At 41.0% G+C, this 26,192-nt stretch overlaps 1 protein-coding gene across 1 annotated transcript; it reads right to left on the bottom strand.

Moving 5' to 3' along the window:
- Positions 1-749: 749 nt before the first annotated feature.
- LOC125749284 (neurexophilin-1) lies at positions 750-25,929 on the bottom strand. Its single transcript, XM_049026384.1, has 2 exons — positions 25,447-25,929; positions 750-3,204 (listed from the first exon to the last, which is right to left on the bottom strand). The coding sequence occupies exons 1-2, from the start codon at positions 25,498-25,500 to the stop codon at positions 2,443-2,445; spliced, it is 816 nt and encodes a 271-aa protein (XP_048882341.1). The 5' UTR covers positions 25,501-25,929; the 3' UTR covers positions 750-2,442.
- Positions 25,930-26,192: the final 263 nt, after the last annotated feature.

Below are 26,192 nucleotides of genomic sequence, written 5' to 3'. Positions count from 1 at the left end.
TTCAACAAATACATGTATCAGATGCACACGCGCACACATGTGGGTTAGGGTATACCTATGTGTGTGTGCGTGTGTGAGTCTGTATATATATATATATAGTACATATATGCATTTGATACATGTACTTCTGAAAAGACACCTTTTCTCTGTCATGCACAAGGTTCTGAGCTGAGATTTCGTTGCACTTTACAGCAATGGCAGATAGGCTATCTGTCAGTGTGTGCATGAATGTGCCCTGTGGCATCCCCTCCAGTGTCCCCAGCCCCCCCATCCTATTTATACAGTCTTTTGCTAAGTGTGATTCATTTCTGTGGTGCTGAGCTTCACGGATATTAAATACGAAGCTGTTTTCTGATATGTATATGTCCTATGCTGTGATATGTAAATGTCCTATGCATGCGTTAATTATACAATATTTTTTCTTGCAAAACAATTTATTAAAAGATATCTAATGATATGGAGGTTTGGGAAGTGTGTTTTAGTGGGTGCAAACAATTAAACAGACTTATGATTGGCCAGCATGTACATTAAGGAAGCTATGGTGTCTGTCTAATTGGGCCACTCTGTATAGCCACAAGGGGGCGTGTGATTGGAAGTGCCTGAAGGGGAGGGGCAACACAACACTGACAGACCAATAAAAATTACTGAACAATTCAGAATAGCCAGGGACAGCAAGGTGAGAGTGATTGACAAGACTGCATGGCTTTATGCTGTGCTGTTGAAGGTAATAACTCACACCTGTGTTAAACTGGAGAAAAAAACATCTTTTCCATAATTTATTCATATATACATTCCATCTCTCCCATTCACACATATGTCAAGTATTTTTTAAACATATTTCAATTGTATTACTGAATTTGTACATAGTTAATTTGTTTGAATACTACATTAATAAAACGTTGCTTTTGTTAACCGGGAGCAAGCAGAGGTGGGAGGGAGAGAGAAAGAGAGGGAGAGAGGGGGGTGAAAGAGAGAGAGAGAGAGAGAGAGAGAGAGAGAGAGGCTAAGAGAAGGCAGGGGTGAACCAGACAGACTGGCACATCAACAGAAGCAGCTCATTGTGGACAGAATAAATTATGTACATTACAAATCATTCATATAAATTAACTTCTGGGGTATGTAATATATCACATTTACAGCCAGCAAAAGATCCCAGAAATGGGCCGGTGGGAAAGGAAAGTAACGCGCCGCAACACTTGAAGCTAAAACTTCACAAACCATAATACAGAAGGCCTGAGAGGACAATCTCTCTCTGTATTTTTGTCTTATGTAAAACATGCCTGTTGGGAAGGTTCTCACCGCAGACTGGTCTCCCGAGAAGGAATTCACGCCACTGCAGCCTATTGATTTTACTCGCCTAACTCTGTCTTTGAATGCACAGTGTCTTATGAAGTTTGATTTGAGATGTTTTGAGAATATGGGATGCAGGTAGATGTATTCTAGTGGACTCACTGACACACACTGTCCCCGACTTACAATCTATGTGACTTACAACAGTTTTTTTTTTTTTTTTTGAGTTAACATATGTAAAAATAAATTTCAGGCAGCCATTCGTCTAGCAGCGTTATGCTGCTGTAATGCATACTGTACTGTACTGTGCACTGCTAGGTGTTACGGGAAAACGCTGTACTGTATGGCAATACAACCATCTCAGCCTCACACACATCTCCCCGCCTCTTTCTCCCGCCTAAGAGTTAGTGTGATTACCCCACCCCTGACTTACTACTTTCGGAACGGACCCCATAAGTCGGGGACAAGCTGAATGACATCGTGGCTGATTTGTGACACTCATGAATTGTGTCAAGCTTCAACACCAGTAAAAAAAAAATAATAAATAGTTTTCCTGATGTAATATAAACCAAAAATATAACAACACAATCAACCCTAAACTTATTTTTTTCTGATTATACCTTGCCCTGATGTATTAATTCACTTTGCTACGACTATACAATTATAAAAGTTTTTATTATCAAAGAAAAATTAAAGGCACAAAATTTTTATCTGGTGAAAAAGCTCGATTAGCTTATGCAATGGAAATACCAAGCACTGGCAGATGAAAAACTGATTGTGTGATGTAAAAAGATGAATGAATTTCATAAGAATATTTAATAAAAATACATATGAAGAAGCTGTCTGGAGTAAGGAAATAAAGCTGTGCAAATTCTGTTATACCAAAATAATTTGAAACAAAATACATTTGCTATGGAATTATGTAACTGAAAGCTTCCAGTATTAACATTTTAGCTCTCTTTGATCTTTCCACATTGATAGGTAACCCTTGTCATCGTGTTCCTTTATTTGTAAAAATGAACAGTTAAATATTTACTGTCATATAATCAATTACACTTAATTTACACACTTCTGTTCTATCGCAGACACTTTCTGGACAGTAGAATGGCAGACGCTTCACTTTGCTGTTAATCCGCATTCACCGTTGAGGTGTTAGCCGGATGGGAAATACGGAGTGTCACTGTGGTAGTTGTAGTCCGGACAGACTTTCTGCACGAGCTTGTAGTCGGTGCTGTAGAAGGAGATGAAGATGCAGATGACTTTGAAGGGCTTCGAGCAGAGCCACGAGACATGACTCTGCGTCTGCTCCTGGAAGCACGTCTTCGATGGGTCATAATTGCAGGGCGTGGTTTTTGTGGCCTTGTCCACCTTCTCGTACTCAATGCGACAGTTAAACGACTTGGAATCTTTGGCATCGATGACCGACTGCTGCGCCACGTCGAACTCCACAATCTTGGTGGGCGGCACCAGGCTGACGGACACGTTCCCCTGTCCGGTGGAGTTGTGCCGGAAGTAGACGCTGAACGTCCCATTGCCGTGGTCCACGATCTTACCAGTGATCAGCAGGTTCAGCTTCACTGTCTTTATGTTGGACTGAAAGTCGCCCCAGCCGAACATCTTCTTGAATTTCCCGGTTTTGACGATGGGACGTCGCTTGGCTCGGAATCGGGACTCCGGGAGGTACGTGGAGTTCCGGAGCCAGTCCCAAAAGTCCTGTTCTGAGTAAGGCTGTGGTGTTTTGTACTGCAGGTCCAGGGAACTGCCATTCTCCTTTCCACTGAGAGTCTGTGACAGGAGGCGGCTGATGGACAAGTCCTTAGCGCTTCCTGCCCATATCTGCTGTAACGTAGACTTAGGGCTTCCTGCTGCAAGAAGGACTGACTTCCCAGGAAGTGATGATCTGGTACAGAAAACCTAAGGAAACAACCAAAAAGGTGAGTCTGTGTCAACATTTACGACACCCGTTGCCTCAGGTGGGCCTGATATAATGTCCATGTCACCTGCTATGAAAGACCATGATTTGCATAACTTGCTGTTTATTTATTCCTATATAACATGTTTTAGGGGCGGCATGGTGGTGCAGTGGTTAGCACTGTTGCCTCACACCCCTGGGACCCAGGTTTGAGTCTCCGCCTAGGTTACATGTGTGTGGAGTTTGCATGTTCTCCCCATGTCGTCGTGGGGTTTCCTCCGGGTACTCCGGTTTCCCCCCATAGTCCAAAAACATGCAGAGGCTAATTGGAGTTACTAAATTGCCCGTAGGTGTGCATGTATGAGTGAATGATGTGTGAGTGTGCCCTGCGATGGGCTGGCCCCCCATCCTGGGTTATTCCCTGCCTCGTGCCCATTGATTCCGGGATTGGCTCCGGACCCCCCACGACCCAATAGGATAAGCGCTTTGGAAAATGGATGGATGGATAACACATTTTAGTGAACGATGCAGCTTAAGGAACAGCCTACACAACAAAACGCTGAAGACTCCTTCTCAGTGTTATTGCAGCAGAAATTCAAATTAAATGCTGAGTTGTAAAACACACAGGGTGTTTCTCAATACTAAGAACACAAATATCGTGCTTGTGTTCTTCGCAAAAGCATTCTTGCTAATTTGCCTCCCAGGAATGAACTTGGGTCGCAACGAAGCATGCGATTCTTCCTGTTGGTGAGGATGTGACCGATACATCCTTGGCATTTCAGGCGGGGCAAGCGCGACATCTAGAGACTTTTACCACCGTATAGCTGTTCTGGAGTATTGGAACTGTACTTTGGCAATGGAAGATGATGTCAAACAGGTTTTAGAGAGCACAACTGTTGGAAATGATGCTTGTTGCCATTATTATTGCCTGTTATTAATGCGCTATATAAAAATAAATTTGTTTGTTGTTGTTGTTGTCCACATTCGAACAGAGGAATAATGCCTCAACCAGCACTGACACTTCCTTTGGAAGAAGAGGAGTTCCACCAACATCCATCCACAGACGCAGCAATGATTCATATGAATCGGGAGGAAATCAGTCTATTAGTTCAAGAAAATTATGACTTACCCGATTAACAAAGATAAATGGAGCCAGATAAGCACAGCTCACTGGGAAAATGTGACATCTGACTCCTGCTGTAGGACACGACAGAAAACCTGACTGCCAGAGGCTTCGCGTTCTGCGGTTTTCAGGGATCAATACTTGGAAAATAAGGTCTTGTCACAAATCACAAAGGTCTTTGGACAGTAATTTGGTCTTTGGACAAATTGGCAAGACTACGGATTACAGTGGTTAACACATGGTTGCATGGTGGGTCTGCTGTTGATATCTAGAGCTGACAAACAAAAGATAAATGAACAAACAATGGGATAAAGCTAATGCTGAAAAATTCTGAGATTAATCCTAAGATCACCATCAGGTCTGGGTTTCATCTTATTGGAGCTGAAGCAAAATAAAACCTATTCATATAAACACATTCCTGAGTGAGGGACAGATGTAGCCAATCTGAGTGAGGGACAGATGTAGCCAATCTGAGTGAGGGACAGATGTAGCCAATCTGAGTGAGGGACAGATGTAGCCAATCTGAGTGAGGGACAGATGTAGCCAATCCGAGTGAGGGACAGATGTAGCCAATCTGAGTGAGGGACAGATGTAGCCAATCTGAGTGAGGGACAGATGTAGCCAATCTGAGTGAGGGACAGATGTAGCCAATCCGAATAGCAGGTTATGTCAGATCCGGTCTGGTGGGCATGTACTGGTTCAGTGCATTGTTGCACCCACCACACAATGAAACTCCTCGGGATCCCAGCTACCGACCCCCCCCCCACCCTTCGGAAATGTCCATCTCTCTGCCGCAGCCAGGTGGTATGTGGGTGTCCACTCGGCCTGGTCCAGCCGCTCAGGTCATCAGCAATGAGGATCCTACGAAGCCAGATCACCCTCAGGCCATCCATCCATCCATCCATCCATCCATTTTCTGAAACCGCTTGTCCTAGTCGGGGTCGAGGGGGGGGGGGGGGGTCTATCTCGGAGGCCTCAGGCGCAAGGCAAGGAACAACCCAGGATGGGGCGCCAACCCATTGCAGTGCCCTCTGGCCATTCATGGTAAATGACTATGCCTTACAATATGACCAGTAGCCACAATACCATTTAGCACTGGCTGCAGGGTATATCTTCAGTGCTAACTTTTTAGATATTTACAATTTAATTTGATAGGAAGATGGTAGCAACCAATGGCACTTAAACACTATAAACATATTCTTATTACTTTTTAATTAGTTTAGATCGCAAACGTCGAGCCTTTACACAGTTAGATAAGCACAACAGCATTTTGGGTTAATACTTTTTCCCAGTACAGGTGAGCCTCCTGGGAATAGATTGTGTCAGTTTCAGGGAGGCTCTGTGTATGTGTGGATCGGGATTAGCAGTTAGCATTCATGGCCCCCGGGCAACTGCATTATTATGAGGGCTGTGTTACAGACAGGACTGTTGTAACTGCTAAACAAAATACAGCTGAGTTAGCCAATAGGATATTGCCTTAGCCTGAGTGTTGCAAAAAGAATGGGAAACCGTTACTGAATACCATTCTGCAGCTAATGGACAGCCTGGAGGCCCAAGGGATGGTGGAGCATTTCGCTACTATTTCTGCGACTATTTTTAGATTATGATACGCAACTTGTCCAATAGTGTAGCTTTCCATAGGCTAATTTGCAGGAGTGTCCAGTTTACTGCATGTTTGTATGACAGAATCAATTAGCTGCTCGATTAAAATTCACATTACAGGAAATGCATATTTATTGAAATCCAATAAAACCAACGAAGGTCGCAAAGCAGTTGGCAGTATAATTGAGACCTTATAAAGACAAGGAGTACAGAGAATACCAGAGGGTAGGGAATATGCAGATAGAGTAAAATGACAAGTTAGAAACAAGGTCAGGACTCAGACAGAACAAGCCAGAGCTGCCTCTGTTGGTCACAATTCTTGCTATGCTTTCTAACATCCTACGTACAAATATTTCATGCCTACATCTATACACTTAAAAATTCATCCATGACCCAGGATAGGGTGGCACCCCATCTCAGGGTACATGCACCATTCACGATCTGGCTACTCCAACTCATTTTAGTGTGTTTTTGGACTTTGAGGGGAAACCAGAGATCCTGGAGGAAACCCCACCATGATACAGGAAGATCATGCAAACGCCACACACATGAAATCAGCCCAATCCCAATTAGTCGCATGAGTCAAGCCCTTTAGTATGTAATAGCCAAAAGTTGATTGGGTTATGAGCACCGGGACTTACGCTGTCTTGGGAGGGAGGGAGAGAGAGAGAGAGAGAGAGAGAGAGAGAGAGAGAGAGAGAGGAGTGCAGACAACCTATTAATGACCTGAAGCATCTCTATTGAACCCATGAGCTAAACTCTATCCATGTCAAGTTGTACTAGGAAATGAAACAGATTTTTTAAGACTGTCATTCCCAGCTTCCTTTTCCGGGCTGGGTTTGGTTAAAGCACAGTGGTTTATATCACTAGTACAGTACATGTGTTGGTAGTTTAATGAAATTCTGCAGCTTGAATTTTTCATCAAGTGTTGAAGCCGTGGCACTCGGAGCGACGGATGGGGTGAGCTCCATCGAGCAGCACTGGGACGAAAGCCAGCGCGCGTCCGGATGAGGGTCATTAACGGCCTTTTAAGGCTGCATTCTGTCCATGCACTAGAACCGCCTAATGAGCTTGTGAGGAAGCTGTTAGACATGCCATTAATACAGGCCCGAGGTTCCAGAGCACAATTACAGCCGGTTCTGTTCGGCATGGGCAAACGTTCGATTTCAGCGAAGGACGAAACACTGACTGTCCTTTAATGTCACCTCTTCTGAAGATAAGACCCATTTGTAAATGTAAAATGAAATAAATATAAGAAAAAGAAGGCTATACATTTCAGCGAGGGAGAGTCAAATGCATCACTCAGATTCCTTCAAAAAAAAGCTACATAAAGAAAATAAAATGAAATGCAGTTCTACGGCAGACAAAGATATTTCTAGTATATTTACAGAATTGCACCGTTCCATTTCCATTACAGCTATTTTCTTTAATTAACCAAGTGGATTTTGACACTCATGAGCAAAATAACCGGGACTGGTTAACTGTAAGTATAAAAAATAATAATTTACTATAACAGAAAACAGTTACACTCTCAGCAGAGACATCAATTACATATTGTGATGACAGGAGGAATCAGTCTCAACCTTATTGCCTAATTGAATTTATTCAGAGGTAGGAATTACAATTGATGCTCTGCAGCAAAGTGTAATTTACCATCTTTTCCACACGGCCAAACTACAGGAGTTTCTTTTAACTGTGCAGATGTAACATTTCACATCTGAGGAATTTGTATTTATTTAAGACAATGCTTTATTCAGTAATTAGGATCCTATGATTACCATGCTGTAGAAACATACAGGATTATTTCAGTACAATTCATTTCTACTGCTTACATCAGTAAATCAGACCATGAAATTTTTATGTTCAAGAAACCAGACGAATCAGAAGGGGGGCGTGTCTTTATGAGTTTCCTGGCATCATACAAGTCAGACAATATCCAATGAAATCTTATGTTCATAATGGCAACCACAGGAAATGCAAAATCATGCATCAGAATGACCAGAGATAAAACTAACCGCGAATCAAGTATATGCAGCATGTTTAGTTTTATGGGGAATTAAATTTCACAGGGTGATGTGGTGGGTAGCAGAGTTAGTGTATAAAACCAGCTTTGCTGTGAGCCAGATGCCTATCCCAGCAGGCACAGGGCACAAGGCAGGGGGACTAGACAGGATGCCAATCCTTCGTAGGACACACTCACTCACACACTGTGGGCAATTTAGAGGCACTGAACAACGTGGTTTGGGACTGATGAAGGACTGGAGTGTCCAGAGGAAACCCACACAGACATAGAATTATGCCCCCCCCCCCTTGCCCCCCCGAGTCTGGTTCCTCCCAAGGTTTCTCCTTCTCTCTGAAGCAGTTTTTCTTGCCACAGTCGTCTCAGGCTCGCTCACGGGGGACCTTGAGCCCGGGACTGTAAAGAACTTTGTCACAGTGCTTCTCAGGAAAAGCATGATATAAATAAAATCGAATAGAAGTGAACGTGCAAACTCCACATACCTAAACACTCAATCCTGGAAGCCCCCTCCTCAAGCACATCTTAAGTGAAATCAGTTGGGATCTGCGCTGCCCGTAAGGAGGGGAGGAAGGAGAAGACGTTCAGGGGCCCGGACACTAGGGGGACCCATCTCAGGGAAAATGGAATGATTGATCTGCTGCCACCAGCCCCCTCCCCCCCCCACATCCCAGCCCACAAGGGCAGTTCAAATTTTGTTGGGGGGGGGCATTTGAGAGAATTTTTCATGGGCTTACAGCACCAGTGGAAGGACCAAGAGCCAGATCTTTAGCTCAGTCAAGATGCCTTGTTAGTGACACACTATTTGACGGAGCCAGCGAGGGGTACGGAGAAGACAAAGCCAGCAGACTGATGCAATCATTATTAACTGCAGCATGTTTCCCAGCCAGAGCACTCAGTCCCAGCAGATTTGGGGAAATGGGGCAAATGAGTTGAAAAATCTTTTCATTGGGGGAAAACACAAGGCCTCCAACAGGCCGATGCACAAAAAGAAGCAAATATCTATTATGCTGTATGAAGAGTTTTCAGCAACTCGAAGCATAGATGACACGAATCTACCATTATGCAGAGTTTAGAAAAAGACAACATTGATCAATCCTTTCCAGAACTACGCAGCCTTTTCAGCATTACAGCCAGTCCGGGGGCTGTCCCAGCAAGCACAAGGCATGAGACCAGGGAACATCTGGGTCAGATGTTTGGAGGAGAATCTGTGCAAAAAAAGAGATGCTTAAGCTCGCGATATGACAGCGTGCCGAATTGGCTGGCAACAAGCCAACCGGCAGGTTACTACTGTAATGAATGTACAGCAGCAGTAACATCAGGATGACCTTGATAGACGAGAGGCTTAACACTGATCCATCACTTTCTCTGCAAATTAACTAGTAATTTTTATTTCCTTTACATTTGGAGTATTATAGGAATAAGGTGTGTATTGAATATAATATGCTTTCATACATGTGCCCTGTTTTACAGTCATTTTCACGAGTCACATGTTCCGTTTAATATTTTCATTCATGCCTAATGTAACTTGTAACAAAAGTATGCTTCAGTATGTAAAGCTTGAAAATCACACTCCATTTCCGACAAACGTGTTGAAGTGTATGCTGGATTTCATGATAGTTTATATATTCAACATTATGATGTCAGAGTTCACGTTATGTCTACAAAATATATTTTATAAATGCAAATTTTTTTTCATGATTTTTGCTCTGGGGGGCATGGGGGTGCAGAGGCTCGAGGTATGATCCCCCTATTATGTGCGGGTCTCCTGTTGGTAGATATTTCTAATTTATTGATGACTTAAATCAATGTTTCCCAGTCCGGTTCTTGGGGGCCCACAGACAGTCCATGTTTTTGCTTACCAGGAGCTGGGAGGGAGCAAAAATTCGGAAGCATGGAGGTAGCAAAAACGTGGAGCGGTTGTGGGTCCCTGAGGACCGGGTTCTCAAACACTGACTTCAATGAATAAATAACTGTTTGGTTAATGTGATGTAAATGTGACTGTGAGATCATTAAAATTTTAAATAAATGCACAGTGTTAATATAGATGCTTAATGGTTTGTTAATGGCTATCTGATGAGGGAATAGATTAGATTCTAAAGTATCTTGGTAAATTGCAATATTTGTCATCCGGAGATTAATATTGACAATTTTATGTATGTACAATATTACTGACGGGCCGAGAATCGATGAGCATTTTAATTTGCTGCGACCACTAGAGCAGAGAGGAGTTCGCATCTAGGATGTCGACAGGGTGTCTGAGACAAAGAAAGAAGCTCATTGAGCAGCGACTAATGGAAGTTCTTCACAGGACTGCGCCCTGTCCAATGGAGAGAAAATACCCAGCAGACATGCATCATCACTCTGCAATTAACATATGGGGTCAACTGCTAATGGCACAACCAGAAGTGACCCAAGAGCCTGAACACTCTCTAGGATACCCCATTCAAACCTTGATTTACTGATGCTCCTGCCTAATTGGATTCTCTGATTCGGATTCACTTCTCTACAGTGTGTTCTGCTAGCGAAGTCAGACCAGTTCAAGTTGATGGCATCAGGAAGGCCTGCTCTGACGCAGGACTGACCCTTTGCTCATCAGGAAAGCCTTCTCTGACGCAGGACTGACCCTCTGCTCATCAGGAAGGCCTGCTCTGACACAGGACTGACCCTTTGCTCATCAGGAAGGCCTGCTCTGACGCAGGACTGACCCTTTGCTCATCAGGAAGGCCTGCTCTGATGCAGGGCTGACCCTGTGCTCATCAGAAAGACCTGCTCTGATGTAGGCCTGACCCTGTGCTCATTGGAGGCAGGTGCAGAGAGGAGGGCAGGGGAGGGACTGCTGAGCAGTGTGAACAGTTCTGTCTGTCGATTCCTGATTGCTGATTACCTCCACACACCAAACTCTGACATATTTTTAAGAGCTTACACAATGTTCAGGACGTATTGTCATAAAACCTGATTAATTTGGGAGTTCTTATTATTCTGAAATGTATTTAGGTGTAATACTTCTCACCAGTTAAAGTCAATTGTGGTAGCATTCTTCATTTCCAACCAATAATCTAATAACTGTTTTATTATTATTATTATTATTATTATTATTATTATTACTACTAATAATAATTATTATTATTTTAAAATTATAAACAAATTTAAAAACTTTTAATATCTTTTTTTTTATTCCACTATGCTTTTCTACTAAAATATATAATAGCAATAGATTGATATTAATTAGTTTATTATATATTAATTAGTTTATTATATATGCAGTGTGGTTACCATATTGGCAAGTATAGGCTGCTCCCTGTCTTTTGGCTGTGAAGCTCTCACTGTGGGGCAGGGTTAGCCTTAATCAAATTAAACCCACAATCCAGTAAATTGGCATTTCAGCTCAAGTGACCCTGGGGAGCTCATTTAAAATGCGTAACAGTCTCAATCAATGTGAATTAGAGGTACGCCGTAGAAGCTGTGCCCCCCCCTGCGAGCAGCGTCCGTAATTGTATTTTATAAATGGCTTTGACTTGATTCAGTCTATATTGATTTTGGTCAGAAAGTATAAAGTGACATGTCATGGGGGTTTTAAAGAACACTCTACTCAGTAGCATCATTAGGTGGGGGGGGGGGTGTCAAAGGTGTCAATTGTGCCCCAGCCGTTACTCTCACAGTGTGGAACTCTGCAGAACCTCAGGAACCTTGAGGTCAAGCAGACTGGGAAGTAGTTTATGGCTCTGTGTGCTTGAGCTAAATCATCATCACAATTTCTTACGGGAAAATGTGTGTGTGTGTGTGTGTGTGTGTATGTGAGTTTACCATAGTACGGTAAAACCTGTTATCTTTTAGCTTATAGGAACATTGTTCCCACAATATTAACCTCAAATTTATAGAAATCGGCAAATGCAATCAAAAAAACGTAAAATCCCAAAAGTCTTGTATTTTGTCTGGTTACTTAACATTAAGGTTATGGCTGGGTGGGGTTAAGACTGTCAGAGTTGGAATTAGGTTTTTGCCAATATAAATGAATGGAGATTTCCCACATAGATATGAATACGTGGTTGTGTGTGTGTGTGTGTGTGTGTGTGTGTGTGTCCATCCCTCTGTCCCCATCATGATACAAGCCTTAAACATATTATATATTCAGTTTTTTTCTAAATACAAGCCATTTTTAATTTGGTTAAATCTTCCAACTCCCTTAGCTTAGCCATCCACATTCTTAAACGAACAATACAAATAAAAGAAATACGCGTAATGATGTTGTTCCCCCCTAAATCAGATTGATATCCAAAGAATAAAACAATTGCAATAAAAGTGCTTTAGTGGATTCGTACATTTCTTAGCTCCAATACCATGACAAACAAAAATATTTTTAACTTAACCAACAACTAGAGTGACACATAGAACAAAACAAAAAATTTCTGGAGTTAAGAAGATCTTGTAGTAGTTTTTTATCGCTTAGACTAGATTGTTGGAAAACTTTGTACTGGAGTGAAGTCCGTATACGAGTGTCCTTAAACGAACACGTGACTCCAAGTTTAATGCTAGAAGGCAGGAGGCCTGCTTTCAGTGGCTACTGTGAAAGGAACATACTGACATCTCCTCCACCTCAGCTGATATGACTGTGGGGCTCCTCAAGCTTTTGTAGGTGCATTAATTTTTAATGCTCCATTCTAAGAAAGCTCTGTGAAACCCCTGGACTTAATCTGTCTTCTAAATTCAAACTTCTCTGTAGTCCTGAAGAGTCCTTAGAGAATGTTTGTTCTTCTGCCTTATGGAAGAAATTAAAATAATTTTTGTTGCCGAAAAACACAGATGTCCTCTGACATGCGTAACGTCCACTAATTTAGGCAATAGAAAGTTCACGTTTTTGTGCCCTATTTTTGCTAAGAAGGATCAGGATGACATAACCTCAATTTTCTGTGTCAGACTAGGGGTGGGACTTAAATACTTTTTTTGCCACTAGCTAACGAGTTCAGTAAAAAATGTACTATTCTAGACAAATTTTCAGTAGTCCACAATGAACAATGTAACTTTCAAGCATAAAGAACAAGCAAAGGCCATCACATCTTACCATAATAAATTGCCATGTCAGAAAGTTATTATCAGCAAATTATATCATTTCCATAAATAATTTAGAACACGACATGCTAACATGACACACAGTGAATCACTGCAGTGTTCTGTCACAGTGAACTCGCATTCCATGCAGAAGACATGCATATACATCATTTACATCAAGATACTGCTGCACAAATCCTAAACCAGGGTAACTCCGCCTAGTTATGATGAGGTATTTATATTACTTTATGCTAATAGGTTAAGAAAACACACCAATAACAGCAGCACCATCGATATTACGTCAATGAAACCGAAGTTAATCGTTTTGTTTTTAACTAGGATTGCTAGAACCAGCTTTAATTATCTTCCTGTTATTCTTCATCCTCCACAAACAAAACCTGCAACATAAACGCAGCGCGGACCTCAGGGATGATACCAGGCTTTGTATGTCGATCATTCTCATCTTGCCTGCCTCCTTTTCCCAGGCAATTGTGGCACAATGCCGACGGCCGCTGGTCTGCAGCGATGTAAATGCAGGAGCCGTTTGGCGCCATCGTGACGTTCAACATGAAAGAGACGCGCCATGCTGCACTGCCCACAATCACCTCACCTTCTATGCTCACATTTACGACCATCTCTCATAGGTTCAAACCAAGGACTTCTGTCCTATTTAGCGCCTTGTTAAGCTACATGGCTAGATAAAGTAAACCTATTAAGCGTATCCTGCTAGACTGTGAGCTAAATTAATGGTGTGTTGCCACTGTAATTGCGGTGTGTTTTGGCATCCCGTCACATATTCTCAAAACAGTTGAGTAACAAAGGGCTGCCAATCACATTTGGAGACTTGAGATGGCTGTGTGGGTGACAGTAAATATGCCATTATATTTCAAAGAGTGTTACACTGTCACTGAGGCAGGTACTGCATTCGCTCGCTGCGGCATCGATCTCCATCCCAAGTGCACTTACTTGCTTCTTAATGCTGCTGCACTCACTCCCTCCATTTGCCTGCACTGTTCGCTTTGATGATCAACTTTTTTTAATGCAGAAAGATAGAATTAAGTGATGCGTTTTTTGCTGACCGTGAAAATACAGTCTCAGCGAAATTTAATTAGTTTAAGAGGAGCTTTACAAAGGTGGTTTAAGTCACCCAGGCACATTAATGATCGTGTAATCTGGGAGAAGTCAGGTCAGCAGATTTCACTGTAAATGTTCATCAGAAAGTCTAACACCCATAACTATGTGTCTTTCAATTGTTATGGAGAGGATTCCATAAAAAAAATTGTTATTAACATTTCCTGGTGTGTCACAAGTGCCACTTATTCGCTGGACGGTTGAGGAAATGCCTGTCAGGAGAAATTTAGCCTGACGGCTAGTCATTGTCTATTTACAACGGGGCCGTCAGTCACTCATAATGGGCTCTGACCTTTTTCTGACAGCCTACTGCCCCAGGAAACAATACAGGCGTACAACGTTAGGCAATCAGGGCTCATTAAATAGCACCATCTACAAGACGTACATGGAGCCATTAAGTCTCTACAACAGCAGCAACCTGAATGAAAAGGTAGCGCCCCGAAACTCAGAGGTGGGATCCTTCATGATGCTGTCTTCAGGAACATTGTGGGAGGTGTCCTTATTTAGAGTGAAAAACACGTTCACTTCTCAAGTGACCATTCACCCCGGCGTATCAGTTTGGCTGATGGAAATGGCTGAAGGGGAGATGTCCACAGAACAATATCAAGAGGTAGAAGGGAAATGGTGATGTCACTGCGGTGATGTCACTGCGGTGATGTCACTGCGGTGATGTCACTGCACAGTAATGTGCCCTCTGAAGAGGAACTTCGACATGAACAGAAGTAGGAAGTTACCAGTTGTGGGGAAGTACTTTTTACTTTACCAGACTCTCATTCAAACTTATTCAAAATCGAACCATTAATTATTACTTTCTGTCTACAAGAGTGACATGAAAGATGAGAGGTTTGGCAAACTCACCGTAATCCTCTTTGCTGAGAGTTGCGTATAACATTAACCTAAGCTATTCCAGGGGAGATGTATGACACGGCTTACAGCTTATTCATTCAGTCCCACATCTGGACCAATGTTTTCTCAGATTTCTTTCTGAGGTTCAGCACCTGAACTCCTGACTGAAAGTCAGCCTGGTCCCATACTGACAGCTTGGTCTAAGAAAGCCGCATTGCCTACATGGTCTTACAATGACAAGTGAAGGATCTAACACAGAATTAACTACACACTCAGTTTACTAGGTATACCTAACTAGCAGCAGGTAGGATGTACTTTTGCCTCCAGAACTGCTTCAAGGGTTTACAAGCTGTCCGTTCAGAGACGCCGATCTGCACACCGTCTTCTCCTGAGCTGCCAGTTTTGCACCAGCTGCCTCCCTGTTAGCTTTAATGAGTCTGGCCATTCTCATTGGGCGCTTTCACCTACAGAAGTGCCCTTGACTGGACGTTTCCTGTTGGTCACACCGTTGTCGGTAAACTCCAAACACTTCAGTGTATGAAAATCCCAGGAGGGTGGCTGTGTACGATGCTGGAACCACCATGGATGGCTTCAACAATCAAACTACATTCAATATCACTTATACGTCTTAGTCTTTGTATTTCTTAGCCATTGCAATGCTTAGTCAAAGAGTAACTGAGCCTCTTGACCCTCTGTAATCTTTATGTACTCAATTTCAGTCAGATAATTTGCTGTTTTTAGGAGCAGGCTGTTTGCATAAAAAAAAAAAACAAAACAAGTGTACCTAATAAACTGGCCACTGAGTGCATATTGCATAAATACAGTGATATTCTTGCCTTGTACCACATATCAATTTGAAGGCTTACAATTTTAATTCAACTGTGTAAACGATACATGTAAAATGTTAATATATATTGATTACAGCGCATTCCCGCACCCTCCACGCGACAAACCACCTCAGGGATGAGAAGCTGAGTGCAGCCATGTGTCGGGTGACACCTCAGCACCACACTAGTCCGAATGGACCAGTGGGAGGTTTCTTTTTCCGGTGGCTGGAGTGCAAATCCTGCCACCAACCCCCAAATTTCCCGGTAAGTTGGAGGACCTCCTTGTAGGGCTGGATGTAGATTAATGTCATACCCAGGACAAAGCAATGGCAGGTTAAGGGCCTTGCTCAAGGGCCCAACAGAGCAGGATCGCTGCTGGTATTCTCAGGATTTGAACCAGCAACCTTGCACTTTCTGGCACAGACCCCTAGCCTCAGAGCCACCACTCCGCCCACAGATAGATAGACACATTGTAGAGTAGGGCTTTTAGTTTAATCATGTGATCTGGCTGGTCATTCTGTATGGTGTCCGGTCAGATGAAAATAGGGATGTGTGACAAAATGTAGCCAGAAAAAAACGGTATTGTCTGCTACAGATCTGTCCGTGGGGAGAAATGTTTGGCAGGTTTCTTTTGCACAAGAGCGGAATGAAGGACTTCTGGTGCATGCAGTGGAAAATACATTTATTGTGCCATAGGGATACAGTTAGGAAATGAAATGGTGTAGCCCAGTGGTACAGTGCAGGTTTTCACATTAAAATGTTAGATGATGAAGGTTAAGAAGGTGACAGTCTTCTTTTTAGTTTTGGTCTACTAAGCATTACTCCTGAATATTTGTTGCCAAAGTGACTGTAGGTCCGATACCTTCTACCAACAAGGACAACTATATCAATTCACGCTCACCTATGACTCAATAATCTTGAATAAGGTCAGCGACATAGAAAATCAATTTATAATTTTGAGACGGGAAACTTTTTTGAACCTTTGTATTATCTTTGTGTTTTACTCAGACTCATCCAGGCAACCCAGAGAAAAACAACTCTGACGTCTGTAAAGGTTTCGGAAAACTCGGAAAATATTGCTCAACGGCACAAAACTGTGGGTGAATAAATGTAGCATTTTTTTTTCCATTTTCAAAACATTTCTGTAGCCAAATGTAGTACTGTCATTTTGCTGTGGATATCTCTGTATCAATCCACGTGGCAGGACAGCTTATCCTAATTACCCGGCTCAACATTATTGTTTTCATACAGACTAGGACCAGTGGCGAACCAGAATTTCTACAAAATCTCAGGCAATAAAGCTTCAGGAAGTTCACTTACTGTATGACCTGCCAGGAGTGAGAGATGCAGGCATTTTAATGACCTTTTAGGAATGAATGTGTCTCACAGATTGTGCCTTAACAAGCTTATGTCTAGTCGCTCCCTTACTATAACCTCCTGAGACACAGTAACACCCTTTTGTCCTTTGTAGACGGCATTATATTTCTGCTCATATCTCTCATGCTACACATGTACGCCACTCTTGTTGCTCTTTTAAGGGGACAGTTGGGGCATTAAGATGACATCACATGTGAAGGAGTGTGACCTGGTCTCAGGAGGTACAGAACATCTTATCAGTAGTCTGATTTTGATTATTTCGGGAATGTGGCCATATTTTTTCTGCTTCTGTTCCAGGAAAATATGGATAAGAGCAGAATTCCTTCACAGGGAAGGACCTTGACCAAGCCATGAATGAAATCTTACGTCTCCCCTAACCTGGCACAAGACGAGTATTTACTGGCCACAAGAGCCGGACCAAACAGGCCCAGTCATAAACTAAGCGGGGTGATAATGCACACGGCACGGAGTTGTGTGAAATCCTCCGCTCCGCACACACACAAGGACGTTCAGCACCTACGTTAAACTACACGGCTGCCTGGCCTACCCCCTGCGTCTCCCCATGTTATTTTATCCGACACGCCGAAGTTGGCCTCCCCCAAACCCGCTTAGGGATGTCAGGAGAATTCTATTATAACACAGCATCCCCAGGAATGAATCCTGTTACCGGCGTAATAGGGAGTGACTGACAGCCATTGAGCTGTGGTGACATTCCTCAGCTACACACTCCGGCATGTTATCTCTGCCGGCTGGCGAGAATGGAGCGGTTCCGCTCTTCGCTGATGCACGGATCTACGGGCTGGGCGGCGCGCGCTGATGCAGCGACGAATGTAATTTCGAAAATCGATATCGGCGAAATCTCCGGGGCTTTAGGATGTAACGCGACGCTGTAATTTTCTGCATGACGACCGATAACAACTGGCGGATTGACGAGTGTCTCCTGCTTTACAGTCATAAGCAGCCCCGGCTTATAGCCCAGATGGCCAAGTAGCTACTGACTGACAAGCCAGCATTTCTTACAGTGATAAGCTTGTTTTTTTTTTTACAATTAAAATTATTCAAGGCTAAGTTGGAACATTGTCTTAAAGTTCCAAGATAAAGGATGACCGGATGGGTGCTATAATCACCAACACTGTATTGGGAAGCCCCCCCTAACCTAATTTAATCATTTTTCCTCATGAACAATGCCCCCCTCACCCCCTTATCTCAGCTAGCTCAATAATTTTACACTAATCCCATTCTTTAGATTAGATTAGTTTCGATTACATTCACCTTTATAGTCATTGTGGTGAACATCGAGACAGAGCCACTGAAATGCAGTTAACATCTAACTAGGTGAAAAAATAAATGTGTACAAATACAATAAATTATACAAAAAATATGAATTATGGTACCGTGCAAGATTGTACATGAGCTAGTGTGGAATACAAGGTGCAGAGAGGGAGTGAAGCGTAAATGATTGTGCAAAGAAATGTAATAGATACAAGTGCAAACTGAGAAATTCAATGTTCATATGGTCTGGTAGCTGGTTACCTGTGATATTCTGTGAACCTGTTCAGGCGTACAGTAACTGCGTCACGTAAAGCAATCTCTACGCAAGTCTACAATTTAAGTAGCAATCATAAGGCCTTAAATTTTATTTACTTATATTCATTGTTCAAAAGGCCTTTTAACTAGAAATCCTGAGCTATGCAGATATAATTTATCATTCCAAACATTATACACATTGAATGCTTTTACATTTTACATATGAATATATGACGAGGTACTATATAAAACTTAAAGTGCAGTTTTTCAAACATTAAACACTGTCCTGGGTTACCTTGACTTTTTCAATTTTGTATGAGGGACAAAAGTTCTAATTTATCTTCCATTGTCAGAGCAATATAATGTGATATGAATGATTTACAACCGACTCATTTGTCAATACTGAAGTGTGATACGTCTGTGGATTGCTTTATACAATATTATCTGTTCAGCTGTTCAGCTAATTTAAATTCATTTGTAATGCCATTATAATGGGATCTCTTAATGCAGTTGGATCAGTTCTGATGAAATTCTTTACACAAGAAGAAAACAGCAGGGATCCTGTTTAATGTAGCTAGATGAATTCTGACAAAATTCTTTACACAAGAGGAAAACAGCAGGGACTGCACTGAGACTCGAGCTTTGAATTTCAAGTTCAGTGGTTTAGCACTGTGGCGGCTACTAATCATTTTATAGAAGAACAGGCATAATTATATTTATACTTGTGGATAGCTGTATGAGGCTGATATTTTATGCTTAATATTTCTCTGACTTGCAGTGATGAACACTGGGCAGTCGCAGTGTTCAGGGGGAGCATTGAAATCCTTCATCTAAAGGTACAACAACATTAAGTCTGATGTCTAGACGTTCAGACCCTCAACAGGGTGCTTTACCCAAATAACACAACCAATATAGGGTGAAACAGCACTGCAAGGACTACAGCTCCAGCTGGACACTGTACTGCTTTCACTGCAATAATTCTTCCACTGTGCTCAGTTTGCAGATACATTAACTAAAATAGTATCTTTTTCGAATTGAAATTAATGTATATTTATTACATAAGTACTTTCAATAAACAAAATTATATGTCATTTAAGATAGCAGACTTTAATATTAAAAAGATAGCCAATGAAAATAATCGTCGTCCTCCTGCCAGCTATGCCCTGATCTAATGAATCCCAGCTGGCCCTGATCAGACTGATTACCCAGAAATGTATAAGTGGGGCCAGCTGGGTGGATTCTGAAGGGAGCAGCTCTCTGCTTACAGCCAATTTTCACTGCAGCGTGTTGTGTTTTGACTTAAAAAATTTTTTGAAATGCAAAACCCAGTCATATAACATCATTTAACTTTTTGATATTCAACAACCAGTGAAAAGTACAGAAATGTAATGATGGCGTTAGAGAACATTTGTGTAAAGTTCTGTTTATGTAACATTATTTAGAAATGGTAAATCACTTGTGTGAGTAAATCCCCATATTTTAAAAAACCATTAAAATCACACATACTGTAAGGATTCACACACACCAACGATTCTGAAACTCTGCAACTGAAACCACTTTCGATATTAAATCCTATACTGTGTGTTGGATGTATTATTTAAAAAAAGAAAAATAAAAAAATCAATGACCGTCCAAGTTCTGGACCAGATGGGGCCGTGACCTAAATCCAATCTGAAGGAGAGCATGGTGGAGAAAACGAACGCCGAGGGTATTAATCACATAAATGACACCTTATCAGAAGTGCCTCGTCAGCGTGAGTGCAGTCATCCATTATCATTTGGTATAAAAAGAAACATTCTCCATATACAAACTCAAATGCAATTCATGTTTTATAAACTGGTAACATTCCAATTACTTAGGCCTTGATTTGCTGTTAGTGACACAAGACGTCTTACAAATCAGTTCAAAAAAGTAACAGTGTTACGTTTATGGTATAATAACTGTTGTCATTACTGATTTCCTTCATTGGGTCCTTCAGTGGGTGAAGTCAACACCATTCAACATACTTCCAGCGTACACAGCTCTTACAGCCAAGATATATAGCCAAGGTATATATAACCAAGATATACAGCCAAGGTAAAATATATATTATAGCTAATAAATATGCCAATAATGATTGATTTGGAATCTATTCCAATAATTCCCTAATGTGTTCTCTGCTGGAAGTAAACATGACGCATTTTGTCATAGACGAAAACAAAATAAAACATTCCTGACCCAGGACATCGGAGGAATGGGAAAATCCGGAAACCGTCTCAACGTGACAATGTGGTTTGGAATCTGTAGCAGATCCCTGATAAAGTGAGAGGAAGTGAGTTCAGTGACCTTTAAGAGGAACGAGAAGCACAGAAGCTTCTGTCTCAGGAACGCGTCTATCTTTAACAACGTATCAGAACTTCATCATCCTGACAAATCTTGGCGGGGAAATGGTGAAAATGTTTTGGGAGGTTTGTACGAGGGGGGTCGTTCCTTGCAAAACTGGATGGCAGGACGACCTTTGTGGGTTCTGCTCCAAGCAGAGGAGAGCATCCAAGCAGAGGCGAGTATGCTCTGCACTACTACTGAGACAGACCCTAATGCCCTCATCGCTTAAACTCCATATGCATACTAGCACCGAAGTCACTATATTAACAAGCACCCCCAGCATAAAAGTGACAGTTTTTAGATTTTGTAGAAGTAAGGTTTCTCATGGGACATGAGTCTCTGACCTCACCCCTACCTGCAGAGAGACAGTAGTAAGGGTAGGACATGTAAGGTTTAAGAGACTAGGATTTTATATTACAATTAAAATGAAACTACAGACAATAAAATTAATAAATCAAGAACTTAAAAAATCAATTTTATGAATATATAAGCATGTATTAAACAATAATAATATAATAAACAGTGGATGTCTCATTTTCTTGTAACATTAGCTAGTCAGTATAGTTTAGTATTTAAAAAAACAAAGCAATTAATGACAAATAAGTAAATAAGGCAGAAGATTGGTTAAGGAATGAAAGAGAAAAAAGAAAAACAAATGTTAACATGCCTGTCCTAGAAGCTAAACACATACATGACAATCCCTTTAAATTACACGGCTTTCTTAAGAAGCAACATAAATGGATTTTGAGGCTAATCAGCTGTGAAATTAACTTAATGGTTTTCATGAATAGAATGTTCAATAGGCTTTAAAGCACAATTTTGAGGTAACTGTTTCCACCCTGTGCAAATAAAATACCGAATAACTCAAAGAGCAAATTCAAAAGGCAAAGTTTTAATGACGCTTCAGAACTTTCCCACTCTTGAAAGGAGTTAGATATGAGATGATCTTGGTGCAGCTGGCTGTCTATCACTGGATTTTGTCACGATAACTGAACGAAGATGAGCAGAGTGACAGATTTAAGACAGACATCCTAGAGATTTAATAATCCATCCATCAGTCATCTGGCATTTCATTTTATTTTATCATCCTCCGTTCTTCTGTGTTTTGTGCCAAAAATGGAGCACCCTTGTGGAAAGTTATTTAAAATATATATACTTTATATATTCAGAAAAATAATGGACAGGCGCCGAATTCTCCAGCATCATTTTTGTTCATATGTTTGACTACCTTTTTAAAGATTTATTTCAACAGCAGTGCAGCTTTTTACATGTTCATTTTGAACTTGGGAAAACAGGCCAGTGCTATCTCAGCAATGGCACCGAAAACTTTCATAGACTTTTCAAAATACAGCTGAGCACAGAAGTCACGATAAACACACGATGAAGTGAAGTGGAATGTTCATTAATCCAGAGTCACATGATATATACCACGTGATCACGATTCCCCACCGCATTAGAGGAAGATTTAGATGATTCCAAACGTGTTTAACTCCAAGTCTAGGTTGGCAGACTATAACCCTCCAAGACAAAAAAAATGGACCAAAGCTTAATGTTGTGCAATTGGGGTTTGGCGCATTGTTTTCCCCGAGGGTGAACCGTACATCCGGAGTAGCGAATTTCGCGAAGTCAGGAGGTCATTTTGTAAGACGTTTGGAAGTTCTTCTCAGAAATACGTGGAGAGCTGAAGATTTACATTATTTAAAAATAGTCTATTAGTCTAAATACGGGATTGTCAAATGTGCCGATTAAAATGTTCAGCTATTTTAAACAATTTTCTTACAGTTCAGCTTTATGTATCTGTTGATTTATGGTTCAGAAAAAAACAGCGTGTTTTGGAGAGTGAAAATGCTTTAAATTGCAATAGACTCTCCACTTCTGAGCAATATTGCACTTGTTAAGCAATGTGAAGTTATTTTAAGAATCTATGAAGGTTTAATGACTGTTCCTGAAAACAATTACATGCATGCTGAAGTTAAACTAAAACATAGAAGTTAAATAGCATTCAGAAGCCAATAAGTGTGATATTGGTAATAATAGAACTCCCATTTATTCCAGTGCCTGACAGCAAGATGCAATTATGGTAAAATGTTCAGTAATATGAGGGGTGCCGGATCTATGCATGCTGTTCAACAATGGGAGGTTAGAACAGTGTGGGATATTGTTGCATAAAATTACGCGTTGCAGAAATCCATTAAAGCACTTCACTTTCAATTTTATGTTGTGATCTGAAAAACACAGCATGTGCTAACTTGCGTTTAACTTTGTAAATAATAAGTAATGGATTGCAAAGAAGCAATACATCAATTACAATAGTAGAAATGTTCGGTTATATAAAAGTTTAAGGAAATTTGTAATAATCTGATTTATGTCTTTCAATAAATTGATTGAATCAATAAATGCTGTTTCTATGGATAAAAAGAAACAATAACAATCTTAAAAAATAAACAGAATAGTATAATGAACAGTGCGATAGATCGCACACATTTACCGTTTAATATTAAGTGGTCAGGATGGAAATACATAAAACTGTAACTGTGGATTGTGAGGCATATACTGTAAGAATGAAATTGAACTAGAACTGAAATAGCTAATTAATATAATAAAACGTATTTTAAATGACTATTATTTTAAATTGCAAATAATAACTGAAAATGTAAATGTATATCTGATGAAGATGCATGACTTCGGGCGGCTACAGGCTCCTGCACGTTCATACCCAGACACTGCTGATGGGACATCGAGGTTTGCCTCTTTGAAACTGCACGCAATATTCACAAGCGCTGCGAACTGAAAAGTGACTCGTATCACCCTGATTGGGAAAATCTCATCCTGCATCTGAATGTGCGCTTTCTCTGAACAGGCGAATGACTGTGCGTGTTACAGAGATGCAGTAACTCACTTAATCGCTTAGCGCCTGTTGGAGAGCTGTCCGGGAAGGGGGGGATGCCCGAAGTTTATGCAATTAATAACTTCGGGACAGTTTTTGGTCGCACTTTCGTCGAATGAATATTGTGAATAAATAGACACTTTAACATGTTTGTTAAGCATTGGGGGGGGAAGAGTCCGTATGTCCTAATTTAACGAAGATAATGCAATCTTATTAAGTAATCACATGGTGAAATTAGTTACTAAAGTTATGACATTTTGTGCTTCACGTACGTAATGCGTATTAACTGGCGACATTCTGTAATAATAATAATAATAATAATATATATATATAAGTTAAAATTCAAACGTCCGTGGTCAAATTAAATCAGGCTTTGTCGCTCATTGTCACACATTAAAGAACAAAGGCGATTATCGCAAGTTTTAATTACTAAACTGGATTAATTAGTGGTATTAAAATGTTGGCAACTGTCTGTCGTTCATATACCGTTCTATTTCATCTTTCCTAAAAAAATACCCTGATACCCTTATCCAACGGATTAGGAATCATAAAGGGAAACTATGGCTTTGGAATATATCATATAACGTGATAACCATGTATAGCTGTTTGCCAGAAAAAGCCACTTTCTGCAGAAAACATTCTTTTAATCTCAAAACCATAGGTGACACTTTAAACTGTGTTCTTATAAATTACTGCATAATTCGCTCGTCCAGTCAATGGACTCAGAAATCCATTTCTAAAAAAAAAAAAAACAAATTTAAATGGAAAAATAAAATAAATACTGAAATACCCGCCTTCAATCTCACTCCAGTCTTTTTTCGTACAAATTGTCATGCTTACTAAATATCTTTCCGTTATATTTTTTAGTCCAGAAAAAATATGTATATTAGGCCAACTGTATCATCCCCTTCTGTTGTCTCGGTGCACTGCACAGAAAACAAGTCCTGTAACTTACAGATTCAGGTTATAATACATTGCACACAGCCATAAAAGCTTCGGACTAAATAGCTCCTGCTACCTTTGTGTGAGTTTAATTTGAAACTGACCCAAAGCGTCCCAAAGCCAGTTATGCGTTCAATTAGTACGTCCGGCCTTTTCATCGAAGGCATCCAGCTAAGAACATATTCCGATCGCTGCTTCTTTTCCCCAGATTCATATCGCCCTCTTTAGGAAGAACGTCAAAATTGCACACTGGTAGCTTTTTAAAGAAGTAACGTTTCCACCTAGAAGTACCAGTCGTATTCACGATTGCGTTTATGCAGTTGTCTTTGTGATACTGTTCACATTAGTTACAAATAGTCACTGTAATTAAGTATATTCCTTGGGCATATGTTTGAAATAAGTCAAATTCCACTTCATTTTGTAAGACAGTGACATACGCCCATTGTTTCCTTTAAAAAGAGATCAACATCGTGTCATACATGAATTTAACACCACAACGAGAGAATTAAAGTTATCTGCAGCGTGTAACAGAGATTACGAAGAAAGACTTACCATGCAGATTGCGGGCGCTAGCAGGACAATCGCGCACCAACTCGTCGCCTGCATCTCTCTGATTTTAAACTTCCACTGCTTTCTCTCTTTTGGCGTTTAAGAGCATGCTGATATCCACTTTACAGAACAGAAAAGCCGTTCAACTGCCTAATAAAAATGACTTCACTCCCCATCTGACCACAAAGCAATTTTACACTTATAATCGAATAAAATACAAGGAGACGGCTACTAAGATTACATAGAAACTAATCCGCAGGAGACGTGGGACAATGTCATAATTAAGTAACGAATGAAATATCAGCTATACATGCTCATTTGCGTCCGGCCCCGGTCTGTGATCTAGTCGCACTCCACTCCGAAAGACGCCGTGGGTTTTTGTTGCGCCTCTTGCTGGTGCTGCCTAGTATTTTATATGACCCGCTGCAAGCTACACACCATTAACGCGCATTGTGAACACGCCGGCAGTACAGAGTCCGACAGGGACAGAGAGAGAGAGGGAGAGGGGAGGGAAGCAGGGATGGAAGGGGATCGAAAAAGGGATGATACTTGTTCGGCACATCGAGCGGGTCTTTTTAATGCGCCTAGAGAATATCACATCCTATTGGTTAATTGAAAATATATTCATTTATTGATAATCTTAACGCGAATGATCCATTATTCGCCGAAATGTCTCTGAATGTGATCGTGGTGTAATTTGATTATGAGATTAAGAAATCCACAAGGGCTGAAAAATTCGGCTTTTTTTT

Source organism: Brienomyrus brachyistius, chromosome 9 (genome assembly GCF_023856365.1).
Source record: "Brienomyrus brachyistius isolate T26 chromosome 9, BBRACH_0.4, whole genome shotgun sequence".
NCBI classification, from domain to species: domain Eukaryota; kingdom Metazoa; phylum Chordata; class Actinopteri; order Osteoglossiformes; family Mormyridae; genus Brienomyrus; species Brienomyrus brachyistius.
This window is presented reverse-complemented; position numbering and strand designations above follow the sequence as displayed.

Bases quoted from the DNA above. Each gene is read 5' to 3' on its own strand.
- LOC125749284 (XM_049026384.1), bottom strand. From the start codon at position 25,500: ATGCAGGCGACGAGTTGGTGCGCGATTGTCCTGCTAGCGCCCGCAATC. The intron at 3,205-25,446 runs GTAAGTCTTTCT...TTGTTTCCTTAG, and splicing joins TAGCGCCCGCAATCTGCATG to GTTTTCTGTACCAGATCATC.